This window comes from Bubalus bubalis, chromosome X (genome assembly GCF_019923935.1).
Source record: "Bubalus bubalis isolate 160015118507 breed Murrah chromosome X, NDDB_SH_1, whole genome shotgun sequence".
NCBI lineage: Eukaryota > Metazoa > Chordata > Mammalia > Artiodactyla > Bovidae > Bubalus > Bubalus bubalis.
This window is the reverse complement of record NC_059181.1, coordinates 89,259,735-89,286,380: the sequence shown is the minus strand read 5'-3', so window position 1 is coordinate 89,286,380 and position 26,646 is coordinate 89,259,735. Positions and strand designations below refer to the sequence as shown.

The window sequence follows — 26,646 nt, the reverse complement described above, 5'->3', positions numbered from 1 at the left end:
AGAGCAGGTAGAGAATTTAGCTGTATTTGCTCTTCTATTTACTCTTTCTGTATTTAGAAGGGAAAACACAACAAGGTGGACCCTTTCAATCTTCCTCAAGAGTATTCTGGGATTTATCCCCAAGCTCTCTTTGGGCCCTCTAAGCTAGTCAGAAGCACTAAAGAGGGGGTAAGGGGAAAGTTAGAGGGAATACTCCAACTGACAACCATATACACATATATACTGTTATTTCAGTAAAATTTTAAAGTATGAATTTAGTAGTCTTCAAAATGTTACAACCATACCACAGACCTCAGTAAAGCTGCAATATATCAATTTTTCCCTTAGTTTCAATTCTTTAACTTTTGAGGAACCAAAATAAAGTAAAAATTTCAAAACACATGATTGTAAGCAAAGGTTATGCTGAGAATTAAGAATTCACAGCTGAGAATTAAGGATCTACGTTGTTAATCTTTTTAATGGATTACTTGATATGATACAGTGTAAAAAAGGTAGGAATCTATCAACCTCTGACTCTAGAGTTTAAAAAAATATTAACAACTCATCCTACAAAATCATGATTACCTCCCAAGTTTCCACAATAAAAAGAAAATTATGAAAGTCAGAAAGCAGCTTGATTGTCAGTAGTATCAGTTTCCATTTTCTTTAACCCGTGTGAATGTTTAAAGATGTGTGGGAAAATAAAAGGAATCACACTACTTATAATGTTCATGATAACAAACTCTTCATGAAAACATTTAGAGACTCCATGATTTCACATTTAAAATTAGAGTACTATTAGTAGCCAAGAAGCAAAGGTTTTTTAATATCTCACTGCTCAGTGTATTTCTAGCGATTTATAGAGTTTAGCAGAACTGTAAGGGTTTCTTGAGTTAATTTTGAACATTAACTTATTCACATGCCATAAAGCTGTTACACCAAATATTTAAAAATTAGAGCTGTGCTGAAAATAAAAAAAAAACTACAAAAAGAAGTTGACAGAGATGTTTCTTGCCTTTAAGACAGTTTCACAGCCTAAAATTTCAAAAAGCAGTGAAAAGTAGAATTGGTTGTTTTGCTTGCTGGATTTTTCCATTTGAATATTAATCAATGTAGCATTAAGTCTAAAATTCAGCTACTAGTAACATTATTTTCTCAGTAGTCATCACTTGCAGAAAGGATTCTGAATATACACAAAGTGAAAAACAAAAACAAACCTAACAAAAGATGTTAGGGCCTATTTTTTACACATTTGAGTTAAAATGAATGAAAACAAATAAACCTAATGAAGGCACTATTGTAAACAGCAATCCACATTCTATCCCTACAACCTCAAAAAAAAGACGTCCACTAGGAATTGAGAATTATGCTATGGCCCTTTAGAAAAACTAAGAAATCATAACATTAAGAAGAAACTGAATTATGATCTCTACACATTCTATACTGACATAATAAATTATCTGTCAGCAGTACCTTGAAATCTCCTAAACTGTTAAAGTACTAATCTGAAAAAGCCCACTTAACCACTCTGAAGTTTAAATAGTTAAAACATTTACTAAATCAGTGGTTCTTAAAACTAGAGTGTGTGGCAGAATAACCTGGTACCTGTTGAAACACAATGCTATGCCCCTCCCCCAGCATTTCTGATTCACTAGGTCTGGGGTGGGACCCAAGAGTATGCATTTCTAATAACTTCTCAGGTGATGCTGAAGCTACTGGTCCGAGGACGAACTGCTGAGAACCACAGACCTAAATTATGAACGGTACGTCAGCACAGCCCTAACCAAAAGTTTGGTCAAGATGCATGTAAACAAATAAGGATAGAATAATGCTTAGAAACAATGCTGATAAATTCACCCTTATTACATCAAAACATCTACATCTGCTTCATGGTCTTCCTCAGTCACTTTCAAGGACAGCACTTCTTCATTAAGGAAGAGCCCACTGAGCCTCTCCTTCCGAGCCTGCCTCTGCTCTTTCAGCTGCCTCTTGCGTAAGGCCTTCTGTTGTAACTTCCGCTGTTTGGATCGCTTCTGTCAAAATAAAAAATTCTAAATCAGTGAGGTTCAGTTCTGGCATACCCACCCCAAAGTATGGATCAAATTCGATATTTTCTGAATAGAGATGTTCAAATTCCTCTGCAGTACAATCCTGGTTCTAGTAAGTGAGCCATTAGCTTAGACATGAAAACAATTTTTCAAGATTCTGTATTTATGGTATTTGACTAGGAAATCTGATTAGGAAGGTTTGAAACTTGATCATTTGACTAGTTATGGATAACCAATCATTTCTAAGGCTTTTTTATATTAAATTAAGGTACACTGGTGTCAGTGCAGAGGAAACATGCAGTGAACAATAATGAAAACATATGTAGAGAACACTGGCAAAATCTCTAATGCTTATTCTTTGAAGGTGCCTTTCATCCAAAAGCATTAGCAATTTTACAATTGCTGGGAAAGAACCATGTCTTTTTCATATTAAGCAAATGCCATCTTTTAAGCCCATTAGAAACCCAGTGGGTACTCTATTTCTTGCCACTGGTGAACTGATGCCAAAAAAGAATGACCACATACACAGAGGAAACCCTTGGCAACCAACAAAGCTGGCTATGTTTCTGCTACTTTGGTTAAGAACCAAGTAAAGAATCACTTTCCAGGAAAAGTCACCACTGGGTTCCCAAGAGTTATAGAGATACCCTTATCATCTGTAAGTTAGCTCCACACTGTCACCACTGCAAGGAACCGAACTTTCCCACTAAGCATAACAGAACTATTCTATATACATTTAAATTTTCTATTTTTTATGCGTCCAAAAATACTATACAGAGTTTTTTCAACTGTGAAAAGAGTAGTCAGAAATTAGAGAAAGCATTATTACATTTAAAAAAGAGCTACAAAGAAACATTCATGGTTAAAACTTTAAGAAAACATTTAACACACACACATACAAGACATACAGGACATTTTTAGGAGCTAATAGACAGCAACATCAGCAACCTAGTGAGATCTGCTCAATAGTAAGTTGCAGTCAGTATTGCAATCTTGAGACTCACTCATTATTTCCATCAATTTATCTTACTTAAAACAGACACAAAAATCAGATAAAATTGAAGGTAATATGGCTGTGGGTCAAAACAGCATTTCAAAGCACTCAATGTAGAGGGCTTTGTTCAACAGCAGAGAATCCTGCTTGCTCAATTAAAATCAAAACCCACAGGCATCTATAGAGCAGGATAATTTTAACTCTTCAAGAACTGTATGTGAAGGAATACTAATGTTAATATTGAAAGGTAAAGTTTTGTATTGATTAGACGTTTTACTTTTGAATCCCGAATCCGCTCTGCTGCACTTGCAGACAAGTTGCTGTCACTGTGTGCTCGACTCATGTTGGCACTGGAGTTTGAAGCAGAGTTTCCAACACTGGACCCACTGCTGCTTGCAGAACTGACCATGCTGGCACTGCTGCTGCTGGCACTGGCACTGGCACCGCTCACTCCACTGGTGCTTGCACAACTAAAGTTGCTTCTCTTCCAGGCCTCTCTTGTGGGCCGTAGGCGAGGGCTATGCTCCTTGATATAGTTTCTGACCTTGGAACAGACAGACAAAAACTGGTTAGTATTGTACCTTGATGTTCTGCCCTCAAAATAATGGAGAAAAGAAGAATATTGTACTTAAAGATTGTCAAAAGTGCTACAGATGCATATAGGTTGACCAGAAAGACAAAAGAAATCTCTAAATGTTGAAACAAGTACCAGAAAAATTCTGGTGCTCAAAATTCTAGAATAAATGTTATGAAGCTAGATTTTTTTAAGTATATAAACTATAATCAGTAAATGAAAAGCTACTAGCTTCCAGAATTTAGGAGTGTAAGAAAATAACACTAGAAACAGAAACCAACAATAAAAGAGATAAGAGTAGGCATTTTTTAAAAGGTTGCCACTTAAGTATGCTGCTGATTATATTAGAGTGTTTCCTAGAACTTAGGTAGGGGCCCATAATACCTGTCTTCAAACACAAGGCATCAATTTACCATACTAGTGAAAAATGGGCTGGAATGTAAAAAATTATATAGTTTGTCTGTTGAGAGAAACACTGAAATGAGAGAAATTTTTCATAAATGATGACAAACACAAAAAATTAAAATGTTCACTCAAGTATAGCTCTCAATAATATTTTGATTCTGTCCACTGGTCTTTTGTAAGATGAGTTACAATAAATCTATACCTTAGCATAACAACTCCTTAAATTGTGAAGTCAAATTTCAAATCCTATATAACTAGAAAGTAGGTTCTAGATCCAAATGATCCCAGAAAGGTATGGCCACATGAGATATACATAAAACCTCTTAAAACCACATGTTCTAATATTACATTTCACAGCAGTGATTTTGACCTTAATTATCTATATATTTATATATGACTATTCAAGTCATATATGACTATTCAAGTATAAAAAGCAGAGACATTACTCTGCCAACAAAGGTCCATCTCATCAAAGCTATGGTTTTGCCAGTAGTCATGTATGGATGTGAGATTTGGACTATAAATAAAGCTGAGCACTGAAGAACTGATGCTTCTGAACTGTGGTGTTGGAGAAGACTCTTGAGAGTCCCTTGGACTGCAAGGAAATCAAACCAGTCCATCCTAAAGGAAATCAGTCCCGAATATTCATTGGAAGGACTGATGCTGAATCTCCAATACTTTGGCCACTTGATGCGAAGAACTGACTCATTGGAAAAGACCCTGATGCTGGGCAAGATTGAAGGCAGGAGGAGAAGGGGACAACAGAGGATGAGATAGTTGGTTGGCATCACCGACTCAATGGACATGAGTTTGAGTAAACTCCAGGAGTTGGCAGTGGACAGGGAGGCCTGGTGTGCTGCAGTCCATGGGGTCGCAAAGAGTTGGACACAGCTGAGCTACTGAACTGAACTGCTTCAAGTATACATGTTATCAAACAATGGCATTTTTAATAGCTGTAGAATCTGTATTTTCTTTACATACCTGCTTCAGTTTTTCATCTGTGAGACAGTTAAGTTCAATAATAAACTCACTGTCGGTAGGGGAGATTTGAGCAGAAGGATCAATTATTTTAATAATATCAAGTTGTTCCCGAAGACCCATCTCAGTACTGACTTTACGACTCAGATACTCAATATATTCCACCTATATGATGAAAAATTATAATAAATAAGATCAATGCCAAAACCTCTGATCTTTTAGTGTGCAACTTATAATATGTTTAAGTATCAGAAACACTTATATTTTTCCCTGCAAAACAATTAGAGCTCAAATTCATATTTACTAAGCAATCTACATTAATCTAGTAGCTTTAAATTAGACAATAAATGAAACTTCACATATTCTCCACATATACGCTTTTAATTAAGAATGTCAAGATCTCTACCTGCTCATCGTTTGTCATTGCACTCCAAGGAAGTTCATCTAAATTCCGGTGCTTGTTTTTCTTTTTAGGAAGCAGGCAAGGTGAACTTGGAATACTGGGTATGACATCAGAAAGTACATCACTCCCACTGGCAATGTCACTGCCAGGTAACTTTATAAAAATAAGGAGAAGGTAGGGAAAGAAAAATTAAAAGCAAGAGTTTAAATGCCATGTTTCATATTGACTAAAAATTACTTTAATAAAAGACTAATGACAAATACTGAATCAGAAGACATTAACTCTGATCCACTCTTATTTTAGACAAAGCAGCAATATCATACTCTTTTTATATGCAGTCATTCAATGAGCAGTATTTTCCAAAAGCTTAAAATCACAATCGAAGCTTATTAAAATGCTAACTTAAGAATCACTCATCATTAAGGTTTTAAATTCATATGAATGCAGGTTAGGGCCCACACTGCATAATGAATAAGAAGCACTAGTCTCTATCTCAAGAAACCTGAGTGATCTGCCACTATCTGGCTCTTTGCCAGACACTGTGGTAGATATACTTCCAAAACAAAGACAAATAAATCATGTCCCTTGTCCTCATGACTGTATTAATAACCTCAAGACAATTAAAATAATTTAAAATATGTTGTTAATACGTATCCATGGCATTGTAACAGGTACACGGAATCCAAAGGAGTCTAAGTCATGGTCCTTACACAAGAACTTTATATTCTACTTGGAAAGATAACACAGTAGCACAAACATATAATTATACAACATAACGAACAACAAATGCATGTTTGAGATGACAAGTCATCAATGGAAATACCTAGCAACAAACTGAAGCTACAAGACTAAAGCTTAGAGAACTACTAGGGGACAGGCACTGGGGAGTCAATTGCATAGAAGAGATGTATGAAGCCACAAAAAGGGGGTGGATCACTCTGCAAGGTGATCATGTTTACAATGAAGTTATCTAAATTAGATATTCCCCTTTAAAAACATTTTTACTTTGATAGTCATTGATGAATCCAAGTACATAAGTGACATCCAACAATCTATGACTTCCTTCAAAATCTCATTAACTAACACTTCTTGAATTGTTTACCCTTGGCCCAAATGTCAGTGTAATAGTCAGTATTAAGAACATTGCTGAATGCATGCACAAAGGCCATCTTTTCCCGTTTTTAACATCAATAAAACATTTTGCTATTTCCCCTTTGAAAAACTTTAAGTCACAACATTACTATGTTAAAGATCCTCCTGGGGTTCCTAAAACAAAATGAGGTACTCCTTATCAGATGAAAGGCCTCCCCTACTTCAAACTACTTTGATAAACTAGGTAGAAAAAGGAACTTTCAAAATATCTATACTCTCAAAACATAAGAAAAAATTTCATCTAAATCTTTAGCAAATACCTGTTAAGTGCCAGACTACATGCTAAGCATTTTAATTTGTCCCTTTAATTATGTTTACATGGTTGTTGGGGGGTGGGTGGTAAAAAACAGGCAATTAATGGTCCTTTGGCCATTATTTTTTTCTGGGGAGAAGTAAAAGATTCCAGAGTTCAAATCCCAGCCCCACTGCTTACTAGCTGTGTGATCTTGTAGAGGTTAGTTCCCTTCTTTGAGCCTCAGAGTCTTCAGTAAGTTGTGGTTACTATCATCCATCTCAAAGGACTGTTGAGAGATTATATGAGGTAACATGCCTGGCACATAGGTGATACTCAATAAATTGAAGTGTGTACTTTTTTCTGTACCTTGCCATGGTTATAAAAAGAAAGGAACATAAACTCTGAGAATATTTCATGTTGCTTAAGTGGCTGGGTTAAGTTTCATATGTTAGTCTCTAAGAATGACAGCTTGGGGTAAAGGAAGAGGCATTCACATAAAGAGAATAATAAAACCATAGGTAGAAGAGAAAAAAAAAACAACACAGGATGAGATTAAGAAGACCTATATAATTAAAACAAATCAGTGCTAGGGATTTAAAAGCTTTACAAATGAACCAGAGCTGTTATATGATATAAAGAAGTAGGCCAATAACATTTCTAAATAGAAGAAGTAATAATGAAATTGGTCTGGAAGGAAGATGAGTTAAAAAGCAGTATGGGGGCTTCCCTGGTGGTTCAGTGGTTAATAATCCTCCTGCCAATGCAGGGGACATGGGTTCAGTCCCTGGTCTGGGAAGATCCCACATGCCTTGGAGCAACCAAGGCTGTGTGCCACAACCACTGAGCCTGTGCTCTACAGCCTGAGAACCACAACTACTGAAGCCCTCGCACTGTAGAGCCTGTGCTCTGCAAGAAGAGAAGCCAATGCAATGAGAAACCTGCACACCTCAACGAAGAGTTGCTCCTGCTCGTTGCAACTAGAGAAAGCCCGCGCCCAGCAATGAAGACCTAGCGCAGCCAAAAATAAATAAGTAAATAAATATTTTAATAAAATACAGTACGGGAACAAAATAGAGGAAAGACTGGAATTAGGAAGCTCTTTTTGTGATTTGGACCTAGACTAAGATAAGCAAAAACAGAAAGAAAAATGGGAACAGATAGGGAAATTTTCAAATGAAATACAATTTATAAGACTATTTGATAACTGAATAGATAAGGATAATAATCAACTGGGGCTACCCAGGTGATGCAGCAGTAAAGAATCCACTTGCCAATGCAAGGGATTCAGGTTCGATTCCTGGGTCAGGAAGATCCCTTAGAGTAGAAAATGGCAACCCACTCCGGTATTCTTGCCTGGAAAATTCCACAGACAGAGGAGCCTCGTGGGCCATAGTCCATGCAGTTGCAGAGAGTCAAACACGACTAAGCACACGGCACACAACAGTCAAATGACCATATGTGAGACCAGAAGAAAATTGGCAACATTTCACAGTCATACAACCCATCCAGGTTAACACACAACCCTTAAAGACCTCATTTTTTTTATGGCAAGAGACCTGAGGTAATGTTATATAGATCTAGTCCAACACCTCATTTTATAAGTAAGGGAAAAATGATATCCAGGGAGGGTCATACGGTTAGTGGCAGCATCCAAATCAGGACACAAGTCCAGAACTTTCAACTATATCAGACTGTCTTGCCTTGCAGGTAGTTTGGATTGAGAGAAGAAGGCAGTTTGGGGTATGGTGAGTTTGCAGTGATCATGAGAAAACCAAGTACAAATGTTCTTTGAAATTACCATTATCATTTTTCAATACAATATAAGACATGTAACAAAGCAGAGTCTTTTTTTCCCTCCATGAAAACACAGTAATTGGAAGTTGCATTACTGATTAAGGATTCAGCACCAGATAATGGGTTAGCATTAAATAATAAGGTCATTCAAGTGGAGATGTCAAGTAGCCAGTTGGAGACATGGGATTACAGCTGCAGATGTACAGAAGAATTTACTGTACGGATTCCTGTGTATTTATTAGAGCAGCAATTTTCCATTTTATAACTGAATATATTTCAGAGTCAAAATGGTTAATAACTCTCATATTTTTCATAGACAACAATATTTTGTATATTTATATTAGAATCAGTAATTGTGGCAAGGAGAATTAAATCAAACCTCTGCCATATTTTCTGTAGCATGTAGCAAAACTTTATGAGTAAGCTCATTTCTGTATCAGCTGATGTGCAATTTCAAATTGCACCTCTAGGTTTCAAGCATGACAGCTGTATTACTCACTTTCTAAATTTTCTATGCTTTCCTGCTCAACAATAAAATAATTTCTCAAGCTCTAAGACTAGTCAAATATATCTTTAACAATAAAAGGACTGTAAGCAAAGAAAACTAAGTGCAAGGCAAAATGCTTTGATGCAACTTCAAATGCTAAGATGCTTTTCATTCTAAGGTTAAAATCCTGCCTTATCAGGTAGTTAGCATTTCTCTTCCGAGAGAATCTATGAATCATTTATATTTATTTTAGTTGTAACTGAAACATCTGTTTAGAAGAAAGATTTAAACATATGTAGATTTTAATCACAACAGAGGTAATATGAATTTTTTAACTACAGTCAATGATTTTTAGCCTATATTAATCCTAACACATTAATTTGTAATTATCTTCTAGGGTAATTTACTATTCATCACTATGAGATCTCACAAAGACAAGAGAGCTTTATAAACCTTTCAGCATATTTAAACAGCAAATATCCATGGTAACAGAGTACCTACACTCCAATTTCAGAAGTGGGAAAACACATTACTAAGGTAGGCCTTAGTTTGTTTCAATGTTGTAGTCAGTCGTGTGCATTAATGGTGAGTGTTTGGGGATAGTTTTCCACTCCACTCATAAAATGAATGAAGAAGTCAGCAATTAAGATTTTAAAACGCCTGCCATTTTGCAACATTATGGATGATAAGAACTCTAAATAAGTCACATGAAATAAGCAAAAATAATAATAATTTCTCAGAATTATCAGAACTCCATCTGCTTACACTTTATTAAAAATCCTTGTAGTTGGATATTAAATACAAAGTGTGCACTTCAAAAAAATGAGACAGTGGGAAGTAGAGGAGCAAAGAATGAGAATTTGTGATTAGCAGAGGCAAAGTATTATATATAGGATGGATAAATAACAAGGTCCTACTGTATAGCACAGGGAACTATATTCAATATCCTGTGATAAACCATAATGGAAAATAATATATACATATCTGGGAGTGTGTGTGTGTATAACAGAGTCACTTTGCTGTAGAGAAGAAGTTAATACAATATTGTAATCAACTATACTTCAATAAGATTTTTTTAAATGAGGCAGTGAAGAATAAAAAGGTATAATATCTAAACAAAAATGCACACTACTTTATTATTTATAATAGAAAAAAACTGAAACAGATATGAATAGAGGAATGGTTTCATAAGTTCTGGAATATCTAGTACCAGGAATATTATGTAGTCATCAAATGAATAATTTAAATATCACAAAAAAGTTTATATGTTAAATGAAAATTTTTTATTACAGCATCTTATCCAGAAGAAAAGCAAACACTGCCCAATTCACTCTGTGAGGCAAAGTGATACAAAGGCATCACAAGAAAGGAAAACTACAGACCAGTATCTCTTATGACTACCAATGCAAAAATCTTCAACAAAATAATAGCAAACCCAATCCAGCAGCAATTTAAAAGGATTATATACCATGAGCAATTACGATTAATCCCAGGAATGCAAGGGTGAATCATTATTAGAAATCAATATACTATATCACACTAACAGAAGAGAAGAAACTGCATGATCATCTCAACAGACATGCAGAAAAAGCATGTGACAAAATCTAATACCTTTTCATATTAAAAACATAGAACTAGGAATAAAAGGGAAATGCCTCAATATGACAATAAAGAACATCTGTGAAAAACCTACAGCTAACATACTCAATAGTGAAGGACAAAGCTTCTCACCTAAGATAAGGAAAGAAACAAGGATGCCTGCTTTTGCCAGGGGTATCTAGATCTTCTCTCTTTCAACATTGTACTAGAGATCTCATCAGGGCAATTAAGCAAGGAAAAAAGTATCCAGATTGGAAAGGAAAAAACAGAACTATATATTCATAGATGACATGATCTTAAATACAGAAAACCCTAAAGAATCTATACACAAAAAATTATTAAAAATGAGTTCAGCAAAGTTGCAGGATACAAAATCAATATATGAAACACAACTGTATTTCTATACACTAGCAGTGAATAATCCAAAAAATGAAATTAAGAAAACAACTCCATTTACAACTATATTGAAAGAATAAAATGTTTAGGAATAAACTAAACCAAGGAACTAAAAGACCTAATTAAGCATAGAAAACTATTTTAAAAATCACTGAAAGAAATTAAAGAAGGCCTAAATACATTCTGGCCCATGTTTATGGACTGGAATATTTAATAATACTATTAAGATAGCAACATTCCCCAAATTGATCTACAGATTCAATGAAATCTCTATCAAAATTCAAACTTCCCTTTTTGAAGAAGTGACAACCTGATCCTAAATTTTGATAAAAAAAGAACAAAGTTGCAGAACTCATACTTTCTGATTTCAAATCTTGTTACAAAGCTAGAGTCATCAAAATATAAGGATAAGAATATCTTGCCATAGATAGATATATGAATCAGTGGAATACAATCAAGAGTCCAGAACTAAACCTATATATGTCTATGACCAATTCATTTCCACAAAGGTATCAAGATCATTAGATAAGGAAAAAATACAGTCTTTTCAACAAGTGGTGCTGGGAAAACTGGATATCTACATTCAAAAGAATGAATCTGGAACTCCTACCTTATACCATATACAAAAAGTAACTCAAAAGGATCAAAGACCTAAAATGTAGGAACTAATTAAAGCTATAAAATTCTAAAAAGGAAACAGATGAAAAAATTTGCATGATCTTGGATTAAAGGATGGTTTTAAAAATATGACATGATAAGCACAGAACTCAAGAAAATATAAATTGGAATTCTTTAAAATTTAATTTTTTGTGTATTAAAGGACACTATATCAAGCAAACAGACACAATCAAGTGAAAACACAACACACAGAATGGGAAATATTTTTGCAAATCATGTATATGATAAGGGTCTAGTAGTCATCATGTATAAAGTATTCTTACAATTCAATAATAAAAGACAACACAACTTAAAAATGGGCAAAGGATTTGAAAAGACATTTTCCCAAAGAAGATATACAAATAGTCAGTAAGATAAGAAAAGATGCTCAACATCATTAGTAATTAGGGAAATGAAAATCAAAATCACAATGATATACCAACCTTACATATAGTAGGATGGCTGTAATAAAAAAAGACAGACAATGTAAAGTGTTGGAAAGGAAGTGGAGAAACTGGAATTTTCATGTATTGCTAGTAGAAATGTAAAATGGTACAGCCACTTTGGGAAACATTTTGGCAGTTTCCCAAAAAAGTGAACATAAAGTTATCACATGACCCAGCAACTCCCAATTGTATTTTCAAGAGAATTAAAAATAAAAATCCATATGAAAACTTATACCTGAATGTTCATAGTAGTATTATTCATAAATAGCTCCAAAGTGGAAATAATCCCTCAGTTGATGATGAATTAAACAAAAAGTGATGTATCCATAAAATGGAATATTCAGTCATAGAAAGAAACTGCTATGGACTAGATGCTTGTCACCCCCTAAATCCGTATCTTGAAGCCCTAATCCTCAATGTGATATTGAAGATGGGGCTTTGGGAGGTAATTAAATTTATAAGACATCACGAGAGTGGAGCCCTTGTGATGGGATTGGTGACCTTATAAGGGAACAAAAAGAGGATATTGCAGAAGACAGCATCTGCAAGCCAAGAAGAGTGTGCTCACCAGAACCTGTCCATGATGGCATTCTGATCTTGGACTTTCAGATTCCAGAACCATGAGTGTTTGTTTTTTAACCCACCCAGTCAATGATATTTGTTACAGGAGCCTGAACTGACCTAAGACAGGAATGAAATATACTCTTATGTGCTATAACATGGATGAACTTTGAAAACAGTGAAAGACCACAGACACAAAAGGCCACATATTACACGCTGCTGCTAAGTCATTTCAGTCGTGTCCAACTTTGTGCGACCCCATAGACGGCAGCCCACCGGCTCCCCCATCCCTGGGATTCTCCAGGCAAGAACACTGGAGTGGGTTGCCATTTCCTTCTCCAATGCATGAAAGTGAAAAGTGAAAAAGTTGCTCAGTCGTGTCTGATTCCTAGCGACCCCATGGATGGCAGCCCACCAGGCTCCTCCGTCCATGGGATTTTCCATGAGTACATTTATATTAAATGTCCAGACAGGTAAATCCATAGAGAAAGTAAAAGAGTGGTTGCCAGGTGACAGGGGGAAATTAGGACTATCCACTAACAGGTATGGGTTTCTTTTGGAGTAATGTAAATATCCTGGACTTAGATATGGTGGTGGTTTCACAACATTGTGAATATATTAAAATTTCTGAATTATAGAGTTATTAAAATGGTACCTTTTATCTCAATTTTTAACATGTTTTATCCAAATCATATTTATAACTGGAGAAGGCAATGGCACCCCACTCCAGTACTCTTGCCTGGAAAATCCCATGGACGGAGGAGCCTGGTAGGCTGCAGTCCATGGGGTCGCAAAGAGTTGGACACGACTGAGCGACTTCACTTTCACTTTTCACTTTCATGCATTGGAGAAGGAAATGGCAACCCACTCCAGTGTTCTTGCCTGGAGAATCCCAGGGACGGCAGAGCCTGGTGGGCTGCCGTCTCTGGGGTCGCACAGAGTCGGACACGACTGAAGTGACCTAGCAGCAGCAGCAGCAGCAGATTATTTCTTCCTCTTTAAAAACCTCTTATTTTTCAGCATAGTATTGTTTATAACTAGAAAAAAACTGAAATCAACCTAAATATTCATTATTAGGGAAATGATTAAATTATGCTTCAGTTATTGAAAAGAATGAGATAAAGTAGCTGAAACAGCAGAGGTGACCAGGGATCAAACCTGTGCCCCCTGCAGTGGAAGCACAGAGTCTTAACAGCTGGACTGCTAGGGAAGTCCCTTTGTGTGCCTTTTTAACACTGTGCAAACATACTGTATCTGTATAAGCTCTTAATGGTGGTAACCACAGCAGAGTTGGACTTGGAGACTTATTTTTAATTTTATGCCATTCGGTATTATTTTATATTTTAATAAAAATTTTTTGAAATAAAATGTTTGATTCCTCTTTTGTACAACAATTTCAAGTATCTAGAAGGCGATATTCAAGCAAACACTGAATATAACAGTTGCTGTATGCAAGGAAAGCTTCTTCAAATGTTATTGTCTTTTTTGTTGTTGTTATTCTCTTTTACAGTCAGAAAATGGATGTTGCAATAACATGATCTACATTTTCTGAAGGACTGTTTGGAAATGCTGCCTCATAATGACAGTAATTTGCTACAAAGCCATTTTTTTGTGTTATAATGTGCCACAGAAGAAAAAACACTGTTAGGTGGAAAACATCTCTACATATGAAGAGAATACAAAATGAGAAATTATATTCCTGACAACAATGAAAAATTATGTATTATGGAGTGGTTTGTGATCTTATATATAATGTGACCCTGGTGTAAAATTATTATACCTATAAGGACATGAAGGCCATTTATTACTAAAGAGAAAATTTGCTTGGATTAATGCATAGAAAGGTACTGATGATATATATATTAACAGGAACATTATACAAGTACTAAATTACATAAAAATGTACAAAAGGTTACCTGCAGCATGAGAAGCCTAAAAGGTACATTAGTAAAAATAAAGGATACATATTTCTTCTAATTCTTAATGCTGTCATAGAATCTTTAGGACTGAACAAAAATTGGGAGAAATTTACTTTGAGGTAGAAATGAAAATACCCGATACAGAAATTCATACTTCTACTTATGGAGTAATAATGGCAATATAAGAAAAAAAAAAACCTACCTGCCATTCAAATTCGCTATCTGACCAATCCCAGTATGTGCTAATAGAAGAAGAGACATCACTGCAGACACTCCCTTCAGGAAATAAATCAAAAGACGTGAACTCTTGATCATCTAATAGGGAATAGCAATCATCTTGATCTCCAACAGAAACGGATGAGAACAGTTCTTCACTGCATTCTGAGCTGGCCACACTTGTTCCACAGGAAGTTAAGTTCCACCTTAAAAACGACACAAAGTCAATCACAACAGAAACTACAGAATCCATACAATTTTTTTTTCCACTGATAGATTTATTTTTTTTAATTTTATTTTATTTTTAAACTTTACAAAATTGTATTAGTTTTGCCAAATATCAAAATGAATCCACCACAGGTATACATGTGTTCCCCATCCTGACATACAATTTTTTAAGATACAAACAGTTCAGTTCAGTCGCTCAGTTGTGTCCGACTCTTTGCGACCCCATGGACTGTAGCATGCCAGGCTTCCCTGTCCATCACCAACTCCCAGAGCTACAAACAAGATATATTTATTACATTTATGAGGAATATGAGCATATTTCTAGATACAATATACGATAATTATTTTCAAAAGAGCTCTTGTAAAGATATATAGTAAAATATTTATGAATGAGTATGTCTGGAACCTATCTCAAAATTATATGGAAGGGATTGAGGAATGAGTGCATGTTCAGTTGCTTCAGTCGTCTGACTCTGTGTAATCTTATGGACTGTAGTCTGTCAGGTTCCTCTGTCCATGGGATTCTCCAGGCAAGAATACTGGAGTGGGTTGCCATGCCCTCCTCCAGGAGATCTTCCTGACCCAGGGATAGAACTTGCATCTCTTAGGTCTTCTGCATTTGTAGGTGGGTTCTTTACCACTAGCGCCACAGATAGGGGCATAGATAAAAGTACGCTGCCGTATGTAATTACTGAAGCTGCATGATAGGCATATGGGGTTCATTACACTATTCTCTACTTTCACATCTGACTGGAGCCAGAATGAATTCTAATTCTTGCTCTGTCATTTGCCTGCTGTTTGATCTGAAACAAAACAAATCTTTGCCAAGCCTGGGTCATCATATTTAAAATGCAGTTACTATGAACATTATATGACAATGCATACAGAGCACTCAGTGGATATAAAATGTGCTCAATACATGGCAGCTATTATTATTTTTTTTTAATTATTGGTTTTAGGTTGTGCTGGATCTTTGTTGCTGTGCCCATGTTTTCTCTAGTTGCTGCAAGTGGGGGCTACTTCTCCAGTTGTGGTGCATGGGTTTCTTATTGTGGTGGCTTCTCTTGTTGTGGAATATAGGCTCTAGGGTGCAGGCTGAATAGTTGTGGTGCACAGGCTTAGTTGTTCTGTGGCAGGTGGATTCTTAACCACTATGGACGACCAGAGAAATCCACAGCTATTATTATTAAAGGAAGAGGGCAGTCAGTGCAGGGCAGAGAAAAGTACCAACACAGTATACAGGCAGAAGCTCAAAGTGTTTCTTATATTTAAGTAACTTTTAAAAATTATTGCAAATATGTAAGAATAAGAAAGGAGTCATGAATAAGATTAAAATGACCAATAATTCCACTAATTAGCAATAACTGATCCATAATATTTTGGTACTTTTTTCTACATGCATATGTATATTTTTACGGAATCAGTGTTTTGTGTGTGTATAGGTATTAGTGCCCTATTTATTTTCACTTAACATTATATACTGAACATTTACCCAGCTATATTACTTGAAAACATTTTAATGCCTATATAAATAGTCCATTGATTAAACATAATTTATTAAACATTATCCTTCAATAACAGGTACTTAGCTGTTCAAAATTCCATTTTTTGGTATTACAAATAATACTGAGATGAAACCTTTTTGTTTATAATTATTTATCCAAATATATAATCTCTTAGGGTAAGTAACTTGAAAGGAAATTACTAAATCAAACAATATGAACACTTCTAAGGGTGATAGTATACTTAGCCAAGTACCTTTCTGAAACGTTACATAAATTTACACTCCCTGCTGCTGCTGCTGCTAAGTTGCTTCAGTCGTGTCCGACTCTGTGCAACCCCATAGATGGCAGCCCATCAAGCTCTGCCATCCCTGGGATTCTCCAGGCAAGAACACTGGAGTGGGTTGCCATTTCCTTCTCCAATGCATGAAAGTGAAAGTGAAGATGCTCAGTCGACTCTTAGCGACCCCATGGGCCGCAGCCTACCAGGCCCCTCTGTCCATGGGATTTTCCAGGCAAGAGTACTGGAGTGGGGTGCCACTGCCTTCTCCGTTACACTCCCTAAAGCAGTCTATAAAAGTGTTCATTTCACAACCTTAATAGCACTGAAATTTTCATTTTTAAAATTTTACCTAGCTGATAGGAGAAAAACTTTTTTATATCAATTTTTATTTCTTTGACTACTGTCAAGAACAAAATTAAAAATATTTATTAGCTATTTTACTACAGCATTTTACAATGTGTTAGTATTTTTCTTGTTGATTTTGTTAAGAGTTCTTTATATAGTAAGGATATTAATATTTTGTCTGTATTATTTGTATGCAGGTCAAGAAGCAACAGTTAGAACTGGACATGGAAAAATGGACTGGTTCCAAATTGGTAAAGGAGTACGTAAGGCTGTATCCTGTCACCCTGTATTTAACTTACATGCAGAGTACATCATGCGAAATGCTGGGCTGGATGAAGCACAAGCTGGAAACAAGACTGCTGGGGGAAACATCAATAACCTCAGATATGCAGATGACACCACCCTTATGGCAGAAAGCAAAGAGGAACTAAAGAGCCTCTTGATGAAAGTGAAAGAAGAGAGTGAAAAAGCTGGCTTAAAACTCAACATTCAAAAAACTAAGATCATGGCATCTGGTCCCATCACTTCATGGCAAATACATGGGGAAACAATGGAAAAGTGACAGACTTTATTTTGGGGGGCTCCAAATTCACTGCAGTTGGTGACTGAAGCCATGAAATAAAAAGACGTTTGCTCCTTGGAAGAAAAGCTATGACCAACCTAGACAGTGTAGTAAAAAGCAGAGACATTACTTTACCAACCAAGGTCCATATAGTTAAACATTACTTTACCAACCAAGGTCCATATAGTTAAAATTATGCTTTTTCCAGTAGTCCTGTATGCATGTGAGAGTTTGACCATAAAGAAAGCTAATCACCAAAGAACTGACACTTTTGAACTGTGGTACTGGAGAAGACTCTTGAGAGTCCCTTGGACTGCCAAGAGATCAAGCCAGTCAATCCTAAAGGAAATCAATCCTGAATATTCATTGGAAGGACTGACGCTGAAACTCCAATACTCTGGCCACCTGATACGTAGATTCATTAGAAAAGACCCTAATGCTGAGAAAGATTGTAGTCAGGAGAAGAAGGGGATGACAGAGGACTAGATAGTTGGATGGCATCACTGACTGAATGGACATGAGCTTGAGCAAGCTCCAGGAGATGAAGGACAGGTATGCCTGGCATGCTGCAGTCCATGGGGTCTCAAAGAGTTGGACACTATCGAGCAACTGAACAACAAGTGTATTACCTGTTGCAGAGTTATGCATTTTTATTTTTTTTTTTTTTTGGTCTTGAAACCTACAAATCTGTTTTCTTTTATAAATTTCCACTAGCTTTGTATTATTGAGATAATCTTCATTGCTTTGGCAGTAGCCTAGGAAATTAATCCTTAGGATATGAGTTAGTATATCTGATACTAATCAGGTACTGAAATAATGACTTCCTGAAGAATAGCCTATTACTTACCTATTATTGGAGAAGGCGATGGCACCCCACTCCAGTACTCTTGCCTGGAAAATCCCACGGATGGCAGAGCCTGGTGGGCTGCAGGCCATGGGGTGGCTAAGAGTTGGACACGACTGAGTGACTTCACTCTTACTTTTCACTTTCATGCATTGGAGAAGGAAATGGAAACCCACTCCAGTGTTCTTGCCTGGAGAATCCCAGGGACGGGGGAGCCTGGTGGGCTGCCGTCTATGGGGTCGCACAGAGTCGGACATAACTGAAGTGACTTAGCAGCAGCAGTACCTATTATTAGGTTGTTTCTCATCCTTCATTAAATCCACGTTTTTTCTTGAATTATGTATTCATTTTTTAATTTCCCCTCTTATTTTACATAGCTAATCTTAATTCCAAAGTTCTTGATTTATAAAATTTGGGCAACCTGACAATTTTATGGCACCTTTTCCTTTGTGATAAAGGCAGAGTATTTTAAAGCACTGAAACATACACAACATAAAACACTGAAACACACACGCTAACCTAGTATAGTTCCATAATATAAAAGCAGATGTCTAAAAACTTTTATAAATAGGCAAAAACTCAAAATTCATCTAAGAATCCTAGAATACCTTTTAATATTACCTAGCTTTATCACACACTTGCTAGGTAAGCAGTATACGCATTTTTAAAAAAGATCAACAAACCTGGTAGAATTAACCTAATTGCTTCAGTCATGCAATAGGACAATAAAAAGCCTTGAATGGCAATTACAAGTTCTGTCCTTTCACACACTCAGCAGACATTTAGTTAGTCAGTATTTTCAAAGCGCCAAGCACTGTGTCATGTACTAGGAAAAGCTGTTAGGTAATTGTTTTAATAGGCATTTCTTCTCAGCTTCAAAAATTTAGTAGAAATGTGTTTTTTTTTTTTTTCATGAGTAATAATGACTCTCTTTTTTAAAAAAAAACTATGCCATATTTAATAATTGAAACATTAGGTCACTGACAAGGGAGTCTGGAATTTGCTTGATTTTGTGCTCTTACCTTACGGCAAAATCAGGATGTTCCTCAGTTTTTCAGATCTGTAACTTTTAATAGATATTACAAAGTTCTGGGTATTCTTAGAAGCCTTAGCTCCTTGTTCTTTTCTTTTTTTAATTAACAACAAGGAAACTGATCTCATACTTGAAAGTCATTTACAAAACGGAAAAACAGCACTTCAAGTTTTCAAAAAATTCTCTTATCTTCTAATATGCAAATATTATTATTGTTGTTTTAAAACAATGTAGATAAAAACCAAGTAGGAAGTACTTTCATCCACTGCCAGTGGGAGTGTTATATTGGCACTGACATAATCTGTATATATAGATTTGGTACATATATGTATAAAACATTTTGGTAGTGTATATATAAAGAGATTTAAAAAGGTTCATTCCTTTGGACTCAGTAATTGCTTTGCTAAGAATCTATCCCTTTTCCCAAATAGAAATTTGGAAAAGAAGATGTATATACAAACTTGTCCAAATATTATAATAGCAAATAAAAAAGGGGGGAGACAAACGCTCCCAAAACATTGGGAATAATTAAATGAGTATATTTTATAATCATTAAAATCATATTTTCAGACCATTTATTGGAAAATAAAATACAAGTGCAAATAACCTGGTCACAAATTATATATATAGCTCAATCCTGGTTTTTAAAATTATATGTGTACAAAAAAATAATAACATTAAAAGTAACAACAGGGAATTCTCTGATAGTCCAGTGGTTAGGACTTGGTGCTCCCATTCCAGTGGCCCAGGTTCAATCTCTGGTCAGGGAACTAAGATCCTGCAAGCCTCATGGTACAGCCAAAAAAGGTAACATCATCAAAATGTTGACACCTGTTATCTGTGGTGAAAAGGATTATAAGTAGTCTTTATGGTTTTGTATATATGCCCACAATTTTTTCTAATGAGCTTTTAAAATAGAAATTTAAGTGATGCTTTTAGACAGTTCTGTTGGCTTCAAACATGTAACGCAAGAGCACCATGTATGTGCGCTCAGCACTGAACTCTTCAAACTTACAAAGCCCTTAAATCTTATTCCACTAAGAGAAAACTACCTAACACTAAGATCCTAGCCACAACCATGCAATTATTTACAAAGGACACTCTCTCCATATCTCAGAAGAAAAATGTTGAAAAGAATCCATGAAATGGGGTTTAACTCAGTAACTAGGCTTACTGCCAAAATTTTAATTAAAAAAAAAAAAAAGCCAAGAAGACTTATCCGCAAGGCATTTCAGCAATAATATACAGATGAAGGGCTTTCAATGGCATTTTTGTAAAATTAAGAAAAGTACATGCATCATATACATTCTTCTGAAGCCTTTCTCAGGAAGACCTAACCATTACCTCTGAGAATAAGAATCCAATGAGCACTGTGGAATCAAGTCCTACTGTCAATGATGAAAAGTCATTCCAAAGCCATCCTTTCTCAGTTAACAATCCCCTATCATCACGTGTATTCATCTCGGACGCCCTGCTAGAATTCCCATACAGCCACCTTGACGTCTGCTACTCTCTGGAGCCCAAAAGGCCATCAGGGTCCCAAGTTAGAACAGATGACACAACCCCCTACTCGGCTCATTCAAATTTCCAACTTTCATCCCAGCGACTTCAATTGTCTTGGGATCCTTACCCATCCTCTTACCCCCTCTATAGTTTGGGAGGTAAACAACATTCCATGATATTTCTAAGGCTAATTCTTCCATTTAGCCTTCTGAGTTAATCCCATCCATCTCCTTGTCATCCCACCTGCTCTAGTATTTTTGATTTCTCCTTTTCCTGTGGGCTTCTTCTAAGGAGCTAACATATCTATTCTTCGAAAATAAACACTAGACAAGGCAGAAAGCAAAGAAACTTTCACTTTTTTTCCAAATTATCATCACATCTCCCTTTCCTTTCCCTGTTAAATTTATTGAAAAGTTTCTTCTATTCTTTCAACCTTTGTAACCCACAGTTCCACTCCTATTGCACTACTGAAATTGCTGTTCTGATTACTCCCCAATCTACATTTCTAACCTGGGTAGTTCTCAAAAGCCTTATCCCCATCCTCAATTTGTTGCAACAAATCCCTAAATAAAATTATTCCTGCCTCTGTAACATATCACTTCTTGAAATGTGGTTCTCCCACCTATAACTCACAGCTCTTCTGCACTTCCAATTTTCTAACAAGACAGGAAAACTGTGGGTGGAACAAAAGGCACCCGGTAGTCTTGGGCTTTTTCTAGTTAATGGGGCTAGAAATGGGGCTCTGAAATCACAGAACTGAGTAACTAACTGCTGTATACAATACGTAGTTCATTTTGTATCCTGCCAATAGGGTGTAGCAAAGTGAGACACTGTCCTCCCACATGCTTTTCACCATTGTTCAATGTCAAAGTACTGATGTACTCCTGAAAGAGGAAGAGATAAACACACTGAGTAGTTCATATTAACCTCCTTCATCTCACAATTATAGGATCTACCAATATTGCTGTAATTTTTTCAATTTGCTAAAGGATATCCTTCATTTGATGACAATGGAAGTACAGTGGACAAAGGCTGAAAGAAAATCCACAGTTACATCAGAAAAATTCTATCCTCCAAACCAAAAAAAAAGCCTTAAAAACTATATACATATATATTTCATATTGACATTTCAATTAAAAAATGTTTTTTGGCTTACTGAAATTTATTTTATTCTCCCCAAATTCCAGACAAATCCAACTTGGTCATAAAATCCTAAAAGATACTCCTAGGAAAGTGAATTCTCAGGAAGTTGGCTATGTTCATGTAGTTTATTTTCCAGTGAACCTAGACCAGTGACACACCAATATAAGTGACAGGTGACTCTAAACACAACAAACATTCAAACTTAGGGATCGTAAGTAATAGTGCCTTGGCCCTCTTGGTTAATGAAGACTGCATAGATACCCCAGAGTCCAGTAAATGAGTGGGCACAAAACTGTCATCATCACAAGGCCCTTATCAATAGCATTATCTAAACAATCTCCACAGTTTTGTTATCAGGTAACAGTGAAGATGCAAGATAAAGGTAAATCAATTATCTACCCACTGACAAGCTTTCTGTTTTTAATGGGACTTATTTTATAATGATTAAACCCAAGACATGGCTTCCCTGGTGGCTCAAACAGTAAAGACTCCACCTGCAATATGGGAGACCTGGGTTCGTTCCCTGGGTTGGGAAGATCCCCTGGAGGAGGGCATGGCAACTCACTCCAGTATTCCTGGCTGGAGAACGCCCATGGACAGAGAAGCCTGGCAGGTTATGGTCCATGGAGTCTCAGACAGTTGGACATGACTGAGCAACTAAGCACACAGCAAACCCAAGACATAATATCAGTGCTCAACTATTCAGATCTGATTGTTGGATTGTTCCTTGAATTGATGAATAACGTGCTGTGAAGAAAAAAAGTGACCCATATGATTCTGAAATAAAAGAACTCCTTAAACTAAACTTTGCCCACATATATGATTTAGCTGTTTGCTTCTCCCTGAAAAGAAATGACTGGAAGCTTATTATCCTCTCAAATGCCACCCTGAGGAGGGGATAAGAAGGCAGAACATTCCAGAAGGAAAAAAGATTTAAAAAGCAAGGTAGCCTGGGGCAGAAACATCACCTGCTCTAAGAATTGCTAATTCTACTTTCCCTAAACTCAGCTGAGAAGAGTGCAGAGCAAGATACACTAGACCTGCTGCTACCATTCCAAGCCCTGTGAAAAGGAGTTGTTGTTGTTTAGTCGCTAAGTCCTGTCAGACTCTTCATGACCCCCTGGACTGTAGCCCGCCAGATTCCTCTGTCCATTGGAGTTCCCAGGTAGGAATACTGGAGCTGGTTGCCATTTCCTTCTCCAGGGGATCTTCCCGACCCAGAAATTGAACCCGTGTCTCCTGGCATTGGCAGGTGGGTTGTTTACTGCTGAGCCACCAGGGAAGCCCAGAGTAGGAGAAGGGGTATTGAAAAACAGGCAGTAACTAGAAAAAAATAATGCTGACTTGGAAAAACTGGGGTTGAACAAGAACCTCCCCCCTCTATCTTCATCACCTCATTCTGGAAAACAACCTTGACCTTACCAAGGTCTGATAGACAAGGGGGAGAAAAACAAGGAGAAAATGGGGAGGAGGAGAAGGAACAGAACAGAACAATCTGTAAGAAATGTTATTATTCACCGTTCTTCACTCCCCAACACCTCCACACATTTTGGGAGCACTTAACCCCTATCCCCACTCCCCTGCCCTCATCATTAGAGCAGGCTAATCCTGAGATCATTTAACTTTCCTGTGTATATGATTTACTCCAATGCGGCAAAACTTAAATATCAAATATGTGCACAAGTATTTTTATTTTCCAATGCAAACAATTCTAAGCACACTTGATTTCATAAATGTTACATTCATAGTAACATTTAGTCACATCCTGGGCTTCTGTGAGTTAGTCTAAGAAACTAACAACCATTTATAACAGTGCAGCCATTAGCTCTGTTCCAAGTTTCATCACTGTCTCCAAAGGAGTAATCCTGGCTTTGCCAAACTCGGTTTTATGACCTTGAACTCAGTCTTTTCTCTCTAGGCCCCGGTTTCTTCATTTTTTATAACCAGGATTTGGAACAGTTAAAACAAACTTACCATGACTTTCTTTTCAAATGTATTACAGTGATGAGCTTCATCATTATTTAACTGTAACACCTTGTTTTCAGACTATAACTTTCTTTTAGGTAACAAATGTATTTTATACATTCCTGGTACTCAGTAGAAGCTCAGCAACTCTGTAGACTGATTTAAGGGATTGGTGGGGGAAGCATGCAAAAGGTATTAGAATGTGGAAGGATTTGTTTGTGCTCATATTGTAAAATGGACCAGAAATCAGAACTAGAGGCCTTTGCCTTAATTCAGCTCCAGTATTTTCCATAGCTGAATCTCTCTCTCCTTCCCTCCTCCCTTGCCTCTCCTCCTCCTCCCTTTTTCTCCACACACCTTCCCCAGCCTGTTTGTGTGCCCCTATACAGGCTTCCCTGGTGGCTCAGCAGTAAAGAACATGCCTGCCAATGCAGAGACTTAAAGAGACTCAGGTTCGATCCCTGGGTCGGAAAGATTCCCTGGAGGAGGGCATGGCGACCCACTCCAGTATTCTTGCCTGGAGAATCCCATGGATAGAGGAGCCTGGTGGGCTATGGTCCATGCAGTAGCGAAGAGTGACATGAGCGATTGAGCCTGCACATACACGAATACATATAATATGCACCTATGTTATAGGTTGGGGCTGTGTGTAAAACATCTTCAAATTCCCCACATTTGATATAACACAAATGTCTGCATGATAGAATTCTCCAGAACACTCTACCTTCTAATAAAACTAGTTACAGGATGCACCCTCTCAAGAAATTTGTATAAGCAAGCTCATCCTACGCTTCGCTCCATCCCTCCACTGGCGGAGCAAACCAAAGGATGTGCTTCAGGAAAGAATCTTCCAGATTTAAGCTTATACATTTTGGCAGGGCCTAAAGTGCTAGGGCAAAGAGTTCACAGAGAAAGGAAAAAAAGAGAATCATCTGGTTTTCTAGAGCTTCACTAAAAAATGGGAGGCGGGTTGGAGGTTGGAAACAGTGCTATAAGACATTTAAAAAATAGAGAAAGGAAGATTCTAGCTTTTAAAGTGCCACCTTTCAAAACGTCGACTGATTTTGATTTTGAGCCATCCGAAATCCTCTCTATAGCATACCGGAATTGGAAGGGGTTAAACTTTTGCGGGTGGATGGAAACAGGGAAGCATCTAAAAATCAAGGGTGGGGGTTTGGGATTCGCAGGGTACAGATGGGGCAGGAGGGGGAAGGGAAGAGTAGCTGGGTCAGAAGATGAATGGGGTGGGGGAAGAGAGTAAAATGCCGGCCAAAAGGAAAATCGGAGGGAAGGGGTGCAATAGGGAGGGGGAGAGGGAAGGAGCCCGGGAATGAGAGCTGGGTGGAGAAAGGTGGGGGAGGGGGCAACTGGACGCACAGCCCCTAGGCCGAGGGCCAGGATCGGGGGGAGCCGGCGTTGTCCGACTGGAGGCAGGGGTGCGGTAAATTTGCTCCTGCCCTCAGCAGAGGATTGTACCTGTTGGTGTGGAAGCGGTGGAGCGGGTCCGTGCGATGGCAAGACGAGAGCTGGCAGCCAAAATCGCTGATGTCCAGGCAGCCCGGCTCCTCGCTCGGGCAGGTGCCCACCCCACGAGGGGGTCCCAGAAGCGGGAAGGGCTCCTCGGGAGTTAGAAACTTCTCGTATGAAGTGGTGGCTGACGCCTCGTCGGACATGGCTGGAGATGGCCTGGCTCGGACTCCCCACTCCGGCCCGGGGCTGCTCCCGCGCCTGCCCCTGCCCCCACTCTAACCTGTCCGCGGCCCACTGCTGCCCGGGGAGCGCCTGGCGGCTCGCAGGGGCTGCTCCAGGCCACCCAATCAGCGCCTCAGTGGCTTCTGCAGCCACCTCAACTGTCGTCGCGGCTGCCCGACCTAGCCCAGCGTAGCGCCGCCGCCGCTGCCACCCGGCCCGCCCACCGCGCTCGCCACTCGCGACTGCAGCAGTCTGCCAGGCGCCCGCAGGGAGGGGAAGGGCGGCGGGAAGCCGCTCCCTGTGCCCCCTGCTGGCGCGGAGGAGGAACTGAATCTCCGCCCGCCGCAGCTCGCGCCGCCGGCTCCGCCCCGCCCCGCCCCGCCCTTCGCGCGTCGAATCAGGGATTCCAGGAGCTGTAAGAGTCCGACGCTTCAGGCCAACCTCCTCCTCCACTTTCTCACCCTCGGCGGATTACTAAGCAGCAAGCCGCAGTCCCAAGAAAAGGGACTTGGCCAAGGTCACACTACGGGTGCGTGAGAAAGAATCCAGAGGCTTTGGTTCCCAGCACAGTCGATCACCCTGTCCCAATTCAACAAGTATTTATTGAACTCCTGCAGTGTGTGTGCCCAGCACTGTGCAATGGGCTGCAGGGGAAGAGGGCCAAGTAGGAAAAAAATAGTCCCTGCTTCTCTCTTGATCGCCT

General features: G+C 38.0%; 1 protein-coding gene across 1 annotated transcript; it reads right to left on the bottom strand.

The window, feature by feature from the left end:
- Window positions 1-441: 441 nt before the first annotated feature.
- Window positions 442-26,246, bottom strand: FAM199X (family with sequence similarity 199, X-linked). Its single transcript, XM_006053737.4, has 6 exons — window positions 25,728-26,246; window positions 14,830-15,049; window positions 5,385-5,534; window positions 4,982-5,143; window positions 3,299-3,565; window positions 442-2,012 (listed from the first exon to the last, which is right to left on the bottom strand). Exons 1-6 carry the CDS (start codon window positions 25,922-25,924, stop codon window positions 1,842-1,844), a joined length of 1,167 nt encoding a protein of 388 aa, XP_006053799.1. The 5' UTR covers window positions 25,925-26,246; the 3' UTR covers window positions 442-1,841.
- Between the last annotated feature and the right edge of the window lie 400 nt (window positions 26,247-26,646).

Coding starts and splice junctions, on each gene's coding strand:
- FAM199X (XM_006053737.4), bottom strand. CDS start 25,924: ATGTCCGACGAGGCGTCAGCCACCACTTCATACGAGAAGTTTCTAACT. Junction 15,050..25,727: donor CACCGCTTCCACACCAACAG/GTACAATCCTCT, acceptor GTCGTTTTTAAG/GTGGAACTTAACTTCCTGTG. Junction 3,566..4,981: donor CAGATGAAAAACTGAAGCAG/GTATGTAAAGAA, acceptor GTCTGTTCCAAG/GTCAGAAACTATATCAAGGA.